This window comes from Hylaeus volcanicus, chromosome 6 (assembly GCF_026283585.1).
Source record: "Hylaeus volcanicus isolate JK05 chromosome 6, UHH_iyHylVolc1.0_haploid, whole genome shotgun sequence".
NCBI classification, from domain to species: Eukaryota; Metazoa; Arthropoda; class Insecta; order Hymenoptera; family Colletidae; genus Hylaeus; species Hylaeus volcanicus.
Window position 1 is genome coordinate 22,937,134 of NC_071981.1, and position 15,166 is coordinate 22,952,299.

A 15,166-nucleotide genomic window follows, 5' to 3' on the forward strand; every position below is an offset into this window, starting at 1 on the left:
CTAAACCGTCTCGTTCCGCTCTTAGGTTTATTCTCGATCTTGAACCGTGGATACTCGCGAAATCTCTGTCTCTTCCGTATCGCGTCGGATCGACGAATTTTTCAGTGACGCTGAATGGACGGTGATCGTTCGTTGAACAAACTTCGTAGCTCGTATGTACTTCCGAGTAACGTTGTACTCCACCGTTCGAATCAGCGAAATTCTTATTTACATAAACTTAAACATAAGGAGACATTAACTAAAAATGTTTGAATACTAATATTTTTTACGAGCTGGAATCACGGGTTGAAGTCACGCATTGTCATATGTTAACGAAACGTTAAAACTAAATGTTACTTCAACTCTGGTTCGAACTCGTAGAGGGGCTTCAGGGGTTCTAATTCAGGGCTTTAGAATTACCGACCCATCAGGCGACGGATACGCTTCACGGAAACGCACGCCGGCGAGCGTTTGATGATTTACAATGTCGTAGCTCGTGATACTTTGAATTTTTAACGCGTGGGCTAGTAATCGATTATGATTTATAATTAACGGATTGTTAAAACGAACGAGAATTAAAATTGTAACATATAATAAATACTTATAATCGAATAAACGTTGAGAGTAGATCGCTACATGGCGTTCGCCTTCAAATGTATTATTCCAGTATAACTTTCAGATCTATTTACTTCAGCTATGAGTTTTAAGTTACTTCTAGTTATGAATAATTGTATACATTGCCGTATTATATCCAGTACTCGATTCTTCTATTTCGATTCAACCCAATTTGTGGATACGAAATACAAATGGACGCCATGATTGTTTAGCGTACGGCGAACACGCGAACTAGTGGCGCCACAAGGTGACCCACATTGTTGTATGGTCACGTTCTCATTGTTGCGCTACTAATCAGAGATGAGCAAAACCCTAGACTTCGAATAAATCTGAAGTTTGCCGGTATGTTTGTCTCGTTTCCTTCTTTGGAAAATTTTTAAAAGAGGAAACGAGACAAACATATCAGCAAACTTCAGATTTATTCAAAGCCTAGGGGTTTGTCCATCACTGCTACTAATTTACACAATTCATACGGATACGAACGAAGCGTAACTTTCAAAAACTTTTATTCGTGAAAATGTCGTACATACAAAGCTCAATGTTTTCGAATTATCAATTAAAAACTCGCGTATTCCAGTCTACTTTCGTGACTTCCCCTCCATTGCCGCGCTCATTGCACATGCTTCGATTGCAACTCAGCGAAATTAAGCCCTGAAAATTACACGGGTTCGCGTGAATAAAAACCGACTCCTGTCACCAAACTCACAATATCTTTTATTATTTGTAAAACGTTGATTCTCAATTCATTACGAACTTAAATCACAGGGGACATACAGATTGCACCAACCATCATCAGCTCGTGTGGTTAATTCAAGAAAATTATGGAATAATGTATACACAAAGGAAACAGTACACAGTACGACAGATAGAGGTTCCTTGTTTAAGTTCATATTAGTCGTATAATTAGATTATCCGAGACCCTTTGTAATTGATTCTAACGGTAAAGTTGCGTGTAAATTGTATAGAATAACTTCTAGAAAAATGAATCTCAAAAGGATCGGGGCTTGTTACTTGAAACACGTTTCCAAAACAGATCATTCTTCGTTTCTCCCGCTTTTTTGCTTCGTACGATCGATTGTTTCAATTTTAGGTACAAAGTAGGCCGCGTTTAATTTACTCGCATTTCGGTGTCGATTTGCGTTGTTATTCCATAGGACATCGAATCGAATTATTTAAAAGACACGCCAGTAAAAGAATTCTTGGTAAAGTTATTTTGCTACTCGATTAAAGAAAAGGCTACTGTAACCGTATAAATCATAAATATTGTCAAAATTATTATTCGTAATTGGTTTCTTTATGGTCTACAAAAAATTGTCTATAGTTTCTAATAGATCCCAAAATTGTATAAAAATCGATTCGATCTCCAAATTGAAAACAACTACCATCTAAACGAAAATGACAGATATCGATTTCTTTAGAGTAAAACTTTGCTTATAAATGTTGCCTAATGGAAATATGTATAAATTGTAGGTGATCTTGAAGCAAAAAGAATTTCTTCGCAACGTATTTCGAGTATAGCCCGATATTTTCGCATGTGGGCTGTACATTTTATCTATGTAAATATTCATTCTTACAAGAACCATACTTAGTGATAATCGCACGATCGCTTTATTTAATCATTAGTTAAACGTCTATTTAAATGCGTCACGCATAATACGGTTTATGTGCTTATTACATAATTAGAATGCAATCGTGACATTCAGATTAATTAGAGGCGTATGCTGTAAATTCATTGAAGCAGTGCTAGAAGAGCCAATAATTGATTTCGCGTGTCTTAAGACAAACCTTGTCAAAGGAATACTGCTTAAAAGTTTGAAAACAATTGGCACTACAAATTTATCAATGCTATTTTTGGATTATACAATACGAGACACTTAATATGGTTATGCGAAACATGTTTTTTAATTAACAAAGTAAAGTACAAAATTAAATACTTGGCAAACTTCTCAAAATTAATCCAAAAGTGTATACAGATGATAAATAATATATACTTTATTTTTATATTTTTTTAAATTCAGAAAGTTATCAAACAAATCGTTCAAAAAATATATGCAAAAGATATTTCAAATAGCTATATTAAGTGTCTTGTATATTAACTTAAAGTATAAACGTAATTTATAATGCAAATGGAACAAAGTTTCTTTAAACCATATGTACCTGAAATTAAACATAAAATTTTACATTATATGGGAAATAAGTTGTATCACGAGGTAGTTGAGATCGTGTTGAACGCAACATTTTTTAAACCAGTGCTTCCCAAATTTGGGTGCAAAGTTTTGACACTTTCATGAAAAATTGTTTGTACTTTCAATTTTAAATATAATTATACTTTTATGTAACGAATATATCTTTGGCTTTCTTAAACGTTCATTTTAGAAAATACAATCACGATAAAGAAGAAAAGATGCGGATGATTTTATACGCTAGTAATCATACAAAATTTGGGATTAACTGGCTTAAATAAATATTTGTCGCACGCGACAAATTTATATTGGCAAATATGATGTGAAATTTTATCGTGTCTAAGCGCAAGATGATTTATGTCGTGAATTATCTAGTGTCTACATTGAAATTTCGATCTTTGAAATTTAATATACATATATTTAAGTATTCTGAACAAATATCAGCCCGCACGCAAATGCATCGTTGCTTTTCGATTCAGTTTCCTTCGTGCTATTTTGTCTTAGACTCATAAATGGCTCAAGAGAAGAATATCGAGAGTTGTATTTATACGCGTCGTGTAATTCATTGACTCTCGAAACAATAAAGTGCAGTTTAATTTGAAAATTTATTATATATTACATGTCTTCCATCGACGCTAATGATGATATTAATCATTATTTGCAACGTCCTCTGATTACTTTGTTATCGTATAACTAATTCCCAAAAAAGTGACAATGCTTTTAAAGCAAAAATTCAATAACAATATAAGCAAATTCATTGGTTGTCATCATTAAAATTTTTCATTTACTAAATTTATACATTACGTTTGCATATACTTTAAATTTATACATTATGTATGTGTATATTTTAAATACAATATGCAATGGACCAATGATAGGATTGGTATCTTATTCATCTCCCATCTCAAGAATTAAATCCATTTTAACCACTTAATATAATAATTATCTTGTATCCTATTTCAATAGAGGTCGATATGCCTAATCATTTAAACGGCATTCTTGAATTGTCTTTATGTCGTAGTCTTACGAAGTATATGTACATCGTACATGTATTCAGTGTCTGCTGAAATAAGAGACCAAGTTCTGCAATTGCTTTCATTGCGATATAAAAATGAAATATTTTATCAAATGAATAAGATACATTAGCCTTCAAGATTCCAAACGCTCATAAATTTTTGTATCCATTTTCACAATTTCGTTTACCTAATCTTTATATGTACATACGTAGATAAAATCATGTAAGTGAGAAACAACTTTCTCGTTAAGTTTGTGCATATTCAACGGCCAATGCATAAAATAAGTGTACACATCTCCGGAGACAGAATTTACAATTTAAAAAAAAAAAAAAAAAGAAAGAAAGAAAGAAAGAAAGTAACCTTAACCGATATAATCTGCCTTTTGTTTTCCAAAAATAGTTTTATTTGTTTACGCAAAATAACTTGTAAGGTACGTTAATATATCGTCGTAACGTTAAAAAAGAAATACATATCTCGATACCTTCTTCAATATACATCGTCTTAAATAACTTTTATAAATCCCATTTCTTGATATTGACAGAAATTTCTATTTCCAATAACACATTTCGACACAATATAAACTATAAACTACATTAAATTATATGAATTTAGTTTTGGTGAAATGTAAATCATAATCATCTATCTCTCGGTAAATATACAATTTGTCCATAATCTTTGAAAAAAAAAAAGAAAATAAAATAATACATAGATAAAGCAAGTTTATACATTTAAATCCAGACTTATCAGAGTAAATAAGTGCTATTATTATCTTCTTTAAAGGAAAGAATATAATATGTTTAAGTGGCTAAATTATAGTTTGACACCACCATAGTTAATTAACATGATCCTTTTGATTTCTATAACAATGAATAATATTAGCAAGTCATCGATACAAATGATTCGAAAATAAACTATAAGTAAAACGTTATATTTTCAGCCATAAGGTTTCTTTATGAATCCATAGATTCAACAACAGGACTTGGATTTACAGTTGAGGGCACTTTTTTTCTCTGCCTGTCTTTAGTATAGGCGCTGGACCATTCTGTAATGCTATTTTTTTAAACAGCAAAGATTCAGCGTAATGTACAGATATTGTACTTCTAAATCTACCGATCCATAAGTTGGAGATCGATAATTCACGGATTCTTATCATCTTCTGGTACTCTATTTTCTTTTGTGTTTTAATCTTTTCATAGAGTACATACAAGCCCCAGACATATATATTTGTACATAGCTATCATATCCAATGGAAAGTGTACATTTAAACTCAACTGAATCACGTACAGTTCACTCACAACATCAAAAATAGACTATTGCAAGAGTGCATTAGCATGTGACACCCTGTAGACAGTTATTACTCAACCAAGGTACCGTTCCTCATACATTCCGTAACTTTCTTCTCCTGTAGGAATCTGAAACGTAGACGATATGTACAAATTTTGCATGATATCACAATATCACTCTCATAAGTCTCTGAGTCTTTTTTTCCGTTAAATGCGATTTGCCGCACAGTTATATAAATTGTTGATCCCACATTGTTGGACTATAATATAATGCAGCACCTGATAGATATAAGAATCTTGAGATCATATATATTACATTACAAATTGATCGCAAATTTCAAAGAGTGCACTACGTGTACATATTGCCTACGATGCAGACTCTGTTCTAGGTGTAGCCTAGGAAAAACATGTAAATTACGTTAATCTTATGCTCGTCCACGTGGCTTTTTTCGAGAAGTTGTTTCTTCAGTCGACAAAATACTTGTGGATGCAGCTATACGTTTTGGACGTCCTGCTGGTTTACTACTCTGTTGCTGTATGTTTTGTGTAGATGCTAAAAATTAAATTTCATAAATGAAGATATTTAAATCGTAATAAAATAAATTACTTACCACGTTGTTTTGGCCTTGAAACTCCACTCGTACTGTTATTATTCTGTGGTTTTATGATCTTTTTATTTTCACTCTTTTTAACGCCAGAGTTATTTTTAGGAGCACTTACAGGTGGAACAGCATTAGCAGCCGTAGTACCGGAGGTAACGCTAGTATTAATGGTCGTAGTAACTTCAGTTCCAGATTTTGTATTTCTGTTTAATGCTCTCTCCGCTCTACTTGATCCTTTTGCAACAGATTTAGCAATCGCTAACGCTTTATTAACCGTCCTTTTTTTAGAACGATTTAATTTTGGTGATTTTTTCCCTGACTCTTCTTCGGGAGTTTCGTCATCAGACGAGCTTTCAATTCGTTTTGATTTCTTACGTAAACTTTGCTTTTGTTTGTGTAAGCTGTAGTTTTTTCTTCTTTTCAATTGTGATTCATCTTTATAAAGTGAAAGGTCAACTGTGGATAAGATATTAAAATTTCAATTCCATGGAATACTTTTACAAAATTCGAATTATATAAATAAAAGATAAGTTGTTACTATAGAAACTCGTAAAGGTAATAATTTTTTATACATAAATAAAATTTATAGTCATATGTAATATATTTAAATATTGGTCACTAACGTCCATCTGGATGTTCTTCCGTTACTCGAGGTTTTTCAGATACGCCAGCTTCAACATCGATTGCTCTTTTCAAAATATTCTCTGTACGCAATAGTTCAATTTTGGTTAATTGAAATTTGTTTTTATCAATTTTATTCAAATTTAGATTCGTTAATATACAATCAAAGTCTGAAATTTCAAAACGATGCGATGTATGTAAATGTGTTTTATATTATATATATTATATAAGAATTATACATGTATTATGCAATATTACATTAATAAAATAAATGTACTTAAAATTTAATATCTACTATCTGTAACCAAAATTCACACAAAATTACCTATGAAATCATAAAAATCTGGTGAATATATTTCTCCATTATTTTTGTCTTGAGAAAGCCAACGTATACGAATTCGTCTGCTTGACTTATATATATTTTGCATTGCTTGACATACATAAAAGCTTCCCTCCGCATTTCTCACAGCCAAAAATTCATTTCTAATAATAAATATCAATAAGAATTAATGAATGTATGATAGATATAAAGTATTAGTAATTTTATTTATATTTGTATTTTTATTATATTAAGGAATAATATTTAAAAAAATATATATATATACATGTAATTCAATGTAAAATATTCAAAATTTGTATTATTCTTCATTAATTATTACATCGTATATCTTATACTTTTATATATCTAGAGAAAAAATGAATTGAGTTTACATTTTTAATGATATACGAATTGTACTTACTTGTAGAATACTATAAGTTTGTCATCGATTGCTTTAGACGGCGGTGGCTTATTTAAATTTTTTACGAGTAACGCGATTTCTGGTAATGGACTTTGATAAGGCTGTGTTTGAATTCGATTTCTTTTTGGTTTACTTGCACCATCCGAAGCTGCCGATATTCCCTTTAAATCCTTTAATTCTCTAGATTTTCGTTTATTTGCTTTCGGCGAACCAGTGACTTTCGTTTCGACCTTTGGTGGATTATTCGTTTGTGACATTGCAGAACTATCTGCTGCAAATTTTGTATTTTGAGATGTAGCTTTTGACTTTTGACTATCAGCTTTTACTGAACTATCTTCCACCTTGTGCGAAGATAACTTTGTTTGTATAGCTGTATTAATTGGCGTTCCATCGGATTCTTTTGAACCATTATTTACAGAAGTTTTCTTTTCTTCAACTTTATTTTGCAGTTGTGGACATAATGCTAAAGGAACATATACGTATAAATCTAATTCATATGAAATTTATAATGAAAAATGTATTATGGACATACTAACCAGGAAAATCTAAACTAATAGATGTCATCGCTTGTTCAGTTTGAATCTCTTTTGGTGATTCTTGAGTAGGATTATCCGGACTTAAATTGTTATTTCTATTAGACTCGCTTTGCTTTATAGCAACAGACATAGTTTGTTCCGTTTCTGCTTTTATAATTTCCACTCCATTGGGAATTAATTTATCCAAATCCGATTCTTTTTCTGAATTGCTGCTTACATATGGTGGGGTTTGATATACCGAAGGTCTATGATCTTGTACCAAGCTCAAAGGTTGAGAGGGTGGTTGTAATGTAACATAGCTTAGTCCAGTTCCTGGTAAAGGCTTCATAGATCCTGGTTCTGATCCTGATACAACTTTTTGTGCCATTGCATTCATCGGTAGAATAGAATGACTGGCAGAAGTTGGAGATGTACCTACTCCTGGTATCGTTGACTTTAAGGCAGATGCACTCATTTTTCACTCAGTATATACGTCTTCCTAAGTGCTTATAAGAAATCAATATCGATTAAACAAAAATATATTACACAACAGCAGAATATATTTAACATGTTCACTGCTCAGCTTTATTATCACTTGCTTCACCACGTGTCTCATCATTTTGGATGTTTTTCAAGATTTAGTTTACATTTCTAAACCAAGCAAGACACCAACGACATTGGGACACTACCGATACATTATCAAGGCAAGAATCCAGATAATCAAAAACATTATTTTAAAGCTAGACCTTGTAATATGTTCATAGCATATGTGAACTCAGCAGCAAACATGTTAAAAAGCAACAAAAATATTTGTAGATAACTCTTGCATAACTACTAATCGAACTTTAAGGTGATTTCTTAGCAACAAAGTATCAACATTCATTCAATCACAATAGATTAGAGCAATCAACAAATTACTCTGGATATCTTAATGATAGGAAAGTCATTTTGCTTGGCATAGTTTGGTTATTGGAGTCAAACAAGTAACAAACAGACAAAATACAAGAAATGATATAACAGTGAAAATAATCGAAAGGAGACAATGCTGAAAGAAAACAGTATATCAAGTATGAAAAAAAAAAACGAGGGAGAATTTCAGGAAAAGTTCAGACTCAGAGGGTGGCCGAGGAGGGAGGGGGTAATTAGAGGAGTAAACATAAACACGAAGGAAACTCTCGGCGGCTATAAATTACGGAAATACTGGAAAAACTCACGTAATACAGTCGATCGTAAGCAACGATGTAAAATTACCTCGATGTTATCAAGTCCTGAATATGGAATATATTCCCTTGGTAAACTTCCACGGATTGTTGACCACTGCGCGTTAACACACGGTTAACTCATTTTCCCACACACTTTCTTGACGCGTGAACGCTTTTTCTCAGCTAACATTTCATTCGGCGTACGTATAGCATAGTCAATTTACCAAAGATATTCACTTAACTTACCGAATTCTACAAAACAAAACGATAAAGGCTTGCGCGCTATAGAAAGCCGTGATTTTACCCGCACGAAAAAAAAACAGGAATGCCAGACGTTAGATGGCGTCGGTTCTTGGACGCCATGTGTGGCGCAAACTTGATTTCATATCCATTCTGATTGGCTCCATAGCGATCCCTTTGACTCTCTTTTCTGTTAATTTCGTTCAACTATAAAATTGCATGACAAGAATTTTTCTACATTCCGAAAATTCTATTTACCGTGACTCCAGGTTTCAACAAAAATCTTGTCTCTTATGAAAAATACACGTGTAATTCATATTTATATAGTGTTTCCGCAACGAAGAAAACAACGATAGCGAGAGTGATGCGTATAAATTAATTTCTTAATTTTTCGTTTGAAACAAACGCGTTGTTTACGCGCCATTTATATGTTGCACAGTTGGAAATGGCCTTAAATCGTATATACCGAAACAGAAAGGCGAAACGTGAACTAGCATTGTAAATAACTCTTAAAACGCGATTAAGATTGAAACGTATACACGGTTACGTAAATAGGTGCATTTTTTATCTGTAGCAAAAAGATTACAATTCAAGGGAACATTTATCGCGTAAAAGTCAGACCATGCCGAATGTTACTTCTTATGTATGTTTATATATGTAAGCCAGTCAGAGGTAACAGAAATCTTACGTCATAGTGACCTACAAATTTGAACTTCTATTTTTATCGTTTTATTCTTTGAATAATATAAAAACTATTTAAGTAATGTTATAATCGAACGCAAGATCTGAAACGGCCATGTTATGACGTTTACATACATCAGCGCGAACTGGGTGAAAATATCTTCGTGAAGCAAGTGTACATATGGATGTATATGTATGCACATACATCTATTTGTTTCATATCGCAGGAGAGATGAACTTTAGACTAGCCTAAACGAACGCTCCCGCCACGTTTAAGAGACGTTGAACGATTTCGTTGTCATTTCCAAACAAGTATTATGGGAGAGAGTTAGTTATAATTCTTAATTGTGTAATTTATCGATCTGTTTATTTGTTAACGATGGCGCGTGCCCTTGTAGGTGTAAAGAGAGTTATCGATTACGCGGTTAAGGTATATTTTAATAATATAAAAATTCAAAAGATTATTTGTTAACATAAGATACGATAAGGAATTGTGTTCCATTCTTAATTAATTTTTTTTTATCTTGCCAGATTCGGGTTAAATCGGATAAAACAGGTGTCGTAACCGATGGCATCAAGCATTCGATGAACCCTTTTGATGAAATTGCGATCGAGGAAGCTGTGCGAATGAAAGAGAAAAAATTAGTACAAGAAATAATTGCAGTTTCATGTGGACCAACGCAATCTCAAGATGTGATACGAACCGCGCTTGCAATGGGCGCTGATAAAGGAATTCACGTAGAAGTGTCTGGACCAGAATACGACACTCTACAACCTATTCATGTTTCCAAAATTTTAGCCAAATTAGCTGTAGATGAAAAAGCGGATTTAGTCATTGTTGGTAAACAAGCTATAGATGATGATTGCAATCAAACTGCACAAATGGTTGCAGGTATTTTAGATTGGCCAGCTGGAACATTCTGTAGTAAAGTACGTCAATTGAACATAATTTTTATATAAATTGTACAAAAGATGAAATTGATTTTTTCTCTTTTTAGATTGAAAATAATAACGGCGAGCTAACAGTCACACGTGAAATTGATGGAGGTTTGGAGGTTGTTAAAATGAAAACACCAGCAGTTTTAAGTGCCGATCTTCGGCTTAACGAACCACGGTATGCTACATTACCAAACATTATGAAAGCTAAGAAAAAACCAATTAAAAAAGTAACACCAAAGGATCTTGGTGTTGATACCACTGCCAGAATTGATGTTGTATCAATCGAAGAACCACCGGTTAGGCAAGCTGGTGCTATTCTACCAGATGTTGATACTTTAATTACAAAATTGAAGGAAGGTGGTCATGTTTAATTATGTCTTGTTGGATAGCTAAAAGAGAATATTTTGATGCCTTTTGTATTCGTTATACCTTTATTAAACTTTACTGTATATAGAACAGTTTTTTTTATACATCATGAGATGTTGTATGTTATATATGAATAAATTTTTATTGCATAAAATAAAGTGGTAGGTCACTTTAGGATATAACTGACATCCATAATAAAATAACATTTCATATACTTATATATGTCTCTTTGGTAAATGCAATAACACTGTCTTTCTACGTCGATTTTGTACTTCTATATTTTCACACATTATTCGCACAATCTATCTTGTGTGCTTCAAAAATGTGTTCAAAAATAATAATATATTCAAAATACATGCAGATTTGAAAATCTCGATGCACAGTAAATTGACAACAGTTTAAATATTTTTAATTCGTACCTTACGTTTGATTTTAAAATAGATATAACGGAAAATTTAAATTGTATAACTTTTAATATGTTCTTATAATTGTAATATCGATAATATTTTTTCATCACATGTTTAGAATACCATCAATTGTTTTACTAAAAAGCTTTCTAGATGTCAAATATGAAGCTTATGATAAAATATTTTTTTAAGAATTATTATATTAAAATATGTAATTCGAACAATCTTTATAAAGATTAGAATACACATTACTTAAATCCTTTTCTACAGAAAAGGTAGAATTAAATGCCAATACCCGTATTTATTCCCCTACTACTGTTAATTTCTTAAAAAATCGAATAACGAACTGGCATTTTTAAAATTTGCACATTATAAATAACCCAATCCAGAAAATAATTATAATACTTATTCTCTTTTCGTATCCTCCGTACCGATGAATATGTTACAGAAGTGTATTGTATTTTAACAGTCTTTCACGATTAGCCTGCTTTTGTATCTCGAAAGACAAAAAGAGAGAAACATTACTTAAAAATATTAATCATATTTTTACATTAACACTTTCCAATCGAATCTGGTATTACTGGTATGCGTTATAGGTGGAAACGGAGGTGGATGAAGTTGCCAACCATCCAATCCTTCGCGGGCTGTTAAACATGCTAGATATGGTACTCTTTGAACTAATCTAGTTACTTCAGCAGCTGGTGGTACTCTACCACCAGTTAATTGTCTGGTACATGCTGCTAAAGAAGCAGCATGAGCTACTATTAAAATATTCCCTACGGTACTTTCGATAATTCGTTTGATTAGTTCGTAACTTCGTTCATAATACTGTGCTGCATTCTCTTTTAATGGAAGCTCTTTTGTTTTAATAATTGGATCGTAACTTTCGTCTACGTTAAAACCAGCTTTCATTAATTCCTCGGATGTCATCCAAACTGGTACACCATTTGGATACCATGCTAACCACTCTATCAACCCTGGCTCTATTTTCATTGGAATGTTCGAATCTAATCCTTTTAAAATGTGAGTCAGCGTTTGGATACATCTTAACGATGGCGAAGTAAAAGCTACATCTATTTTAATGCTAGATGATTTCATTGCTTCTCCTACTAAGCTTGCTTGCACTTCACCTACTGTTGTTAAAGGACTATCGTTATGAAAATCTTGTATATTTCTCGATGGTATTTCTTTTGGCATGTTTAAATCTCTCCTAACATAGGAGCCATTTACTTCGAAACAATAAGGAATCCATGCTCCAAACGTAAAGTCTACTCTTTCTCCATGGCGACAAATGAAAATTTGCCTCGAGGAACTCGATGGTGCTTCGGAAGCTTCGATCTGTATAAGAAGAAAAACATTGAAAATGAAAGTCAATAATAATTATAATTGTATTTATCGAAGAGCAATCGCAATTAATCTATACGATAAACAATCTAATTTACTGGTTCATTGGTCGTTGCTATTCCATCAGGAGTATCCGCAGAATCATTCGGCAATAATACTGGTGGTTTTCGCGTTACTGGTATCTCTTCTTTTTCTAAAATTTCAGTTTTATTGTCTGTAAGCTGTATGGTAGTATGCAAGGTCCACGAATCCGATTCCGCTGTGCGTTTCGTGTGATTCAAAGGTAAATGACCCGAAATACCGGTCAACCAAGAAACACCTTCGACCCAACCATCCGTAGATATACTACACGCCCCTTCTGGAATGTAAATGTAATCTCCCACTCTTAATTCTAATTCGTCGTGTTCTCTAGGCATGTGAGGATGCGTCACTTTATGCACATGTGCATTCTGTAGCCTAGCATCTCTGGAATACAATCTAAGTTCCCAATTAGCTGGAGAACTAAGCGTAAGTTTCTCTACCATTAAACGAAGTTGTTGATACAAATTGCTAGGAAATTGATAAACTAACGTCAGATGGGAAGACTTTACTTGCGGCTCTGCGGAGATGCCTAAACTCGTAAGTTTATTTACATAACGAATAGCAATATTTTTTAGCCATTCCGCGTTTGTTTCTTTAACAAAAAGACCCATAAAATTGGGAGACACATAGGTTTCTAACTCTATGTGATCTGGCAATACATCCTGATTAACTATATTCTCAAGGGCATTTACCAATTCTTCCGTAGATTCGTCCGGAGCCTATAAACAATATTTTTATGTAATCCTTTGATTTCGATTAATGTGCATTGTTAATGTCATATCATACATTAAAGAATGACACAAGAGTAATATGTGGCATATAATTATGTGCACCATTCCATGTAAGTTCTTTGCTCTCAGACCAAAATTTTGTAAGATGCTTGGCTAATGTACCCGTCGGGCACGCGTATAGAACATATTGTCTCTGAGCATCGGAATCCAAAGTAGGATCTCTGACGTGAGCCACTAGCCAATCGGATGCAAGTTGAACACCTCGATGTCCTGTAGCAGCCAGTGCCTTCTCTCTACAAATAACGCAATGCACGCTTTAATTATCGTGAATTATAACAGTTTACATTGTTGAATTTTTTCCACAATAAAGGATACAAATATTTTACAAAAGTAATAACAGCAGGGTCACTTGATAAATTAAGACATTAAATTTTTACGACAAACTAAGATTACTTGAAACGGACACATTTTTCTTAAAAAAAGGAGAGAAAAGGTAGCAGTAATATTTAGTTTGACAGCTGTTTGTTTACAATACGTTCTAGGCAAATGTTCAAAATTGACCGTAGGATCGCAAATAAAGGACGACGTACTTTTATGGAGGTATTGTGGTACTCACGCTCGGTGTTTCGGAAAACCTAACTGCAAAAGCGTTTGCAACGGAGTAAGGTGTTGTTTTAAAATTTTCGTTGGAGTCGGATTTTTCCGTGGCGGTAACGTCGCCATGACGGTACATTACGGTCGGTAGTTGCCGATAGTTGCTACCAACAGCGCTGCGATAAATGCTTTGAGGCAATACTAGGTGAAATTTGAAACAGAGATATTTATAATACTATTTTAAATAGTGGACGAATTGTTAATGTGTTTTCGGAACGATCAAGAATTTTCAACGCATCGAGTAAATACTCTGAATTATTTTTGACCGTTTTCGTCGAATTTGTTTCGCTCAGTTTATTGTTGCAGTCGACGGTAGTCGACGAAAGGATTCTATTTCGATATTCCGTCGCAGAGTAAACAAACAGGCAGCGCTGTTTCTTAAAAACACTATACTATCCGAACGTGTGATTTAAAAGTCATCGTTTTTCCAAGTACTTTTATTTATATTAAAATTATAAAATCCAAGAGAAATTCAAACAACCCTCGCAGCATATATTATACAATGATATATGCATATGTATATTGTATATAAAATAGTACGCATTTAACCCTGCCAGTTGTCGTAGGTGATCGAGAATTTCAATTAACTACACGTAAGTACAAACTTCAAGCTCGAGTTTCTCGTGTAACTTCCGTGATGTCGAAGTCGTCGAGATATCGCATTTTCTATGGTTCGTATTGTACGCCCTTCGTTATTCACCTTTGACAGACTCATCGCTCGCCTTCGCGCTCGCTAATAACGTCGTTAACGTCAGCTAATCTCGTGCTATACAGTTTCGTAATTTTGCTATTCTGTACAAATCCGAGAAACACTCGTCAGACTTTTACAACAAGAAAGTAGAAAACGAAGTACTTATTATATAGAAACAGAAATACTTCCCAGGCGAGTCGCTTTTGTTTATCATTTTCAAATTTATTCCACCTAACTTCCGTTGACGTAGCCATGATACTTTAGTTACCTACGTAC

General features: G+C 33.3%; 3 protein-coding genes across 11 annotated transcripts; 1 reads left to right on the forward strand and 2 right to left on the reverse strand.

The window, feature by feature from the left end:
• Positions 1-1,089: 1,089 nt before the first annotated feature.
• Positions 1,090-9,408, reverse strand: LOC128878849 (uncharacterized). Of its 7 annotated transcripts, none has more exons than XR_008457513.1 (8): positions 8,806-9,408; positions 7,576-8,060; positions 7,040-7,502; positions 6,625-6,782; positions 6,302-6,469; positions 5,684-6,134; positions 5,495-5,629; positions 1,090-1,245 (listed from the first exon to the last, which is right to left on the reverse strand). XR_008457513.1 is itself a non-coding variant. In XM_054127421.1 (8 exons), the coding sequence occupies exons 2-7, from the start codon at positions 8,027-8,029 to the stop codon at positions 5,502-5,504; spliced, it is 1,818 nt and encodes a 605-aa protein (XP_053983396.1). In that variant the 5' UTR covers positions 8,030-8,060; positions 8,806-9,408; the 3' UTR covers positions 1,093-1,245; positions 5,495-5,501. The 7 variants fall into 7 exon arrangements, 6 of the variants coding, with proteins under 6 accessions (XP_053983396.1, XP_053983398.1, XP_053983395.1 ...); XM_054127421.1 differs by having other exon boundaries at positions 1,093-1,245; positions 5,688-6,134; XM_054127423.1 differs by lacking the exon at positions 1,090-1,245 and having other exon boundaries at positions 1,291-5,629; positions 5,688-6,134; positions 7,576-8,053.
• A 506-nt stretch (positions 9,409-9,914) lies between these two features.
• Positions 9,915-11,202, forward strand: LOC128878852 (electron transfer flavoprotein subunit beta). The gene is made up of 3 exons (XM_054127427.1): positions 9,915-10,107; positions 10,209-10,607; positions 10,676-11,202. Exons 1-3 carry the CDS (start codon positions 10,057-10,059, stop codon positions 10,985-10,987), a joined length of 762 nt encoding a protein of 253 aa, XP_053983402.1. The 5' UTR covers positions 9,915-10,056; the 3' UTR covers positions 10,988-11,202.
• Positions 11,203-11,583: 381 nt separating this feature from the next.
• LOC128878848 (ecdysteroid-phosphate phosphatase) lies at positions 11,584-14,583 on the reverse strand. 3 transcript variants are annotated; one of them, XM_054127417.1, is made up of 4 exons: positions 14,162-14,583; positions 13,601-13,838; positions 12,832-13,533; positions 11,584-12,727 (listed from the first exon to the last, which is right to left on the reverse strand). In XM_054127417.1, exons 1-4 carry the CDS (start codon positions 14,266-14,268, stop codon positions 11,936-11,938), a joined length of 1,839 nt encoding a protein of 612 aa, XP_053983392.1. In that variant the 5' UTR covers positions 14,269-14,583; the 3' UTR covers positions 11,584-11,935. The 3 variants fall into 3 exon arrangements, with proteins under 3 accessions (XP_053983392.1, XP_053983394.1, XP_053983393.1); XM_054127419.1 differs by having other exon boundaries at positions 13,648-13,838; positions 14,136-14,271; XM_054127418.1 differs by having other exon boundaries at positions 14,136-14,271.
• Between the last annotated feature and the right edge of the window lie 583 nt (positions 14,584-15,166).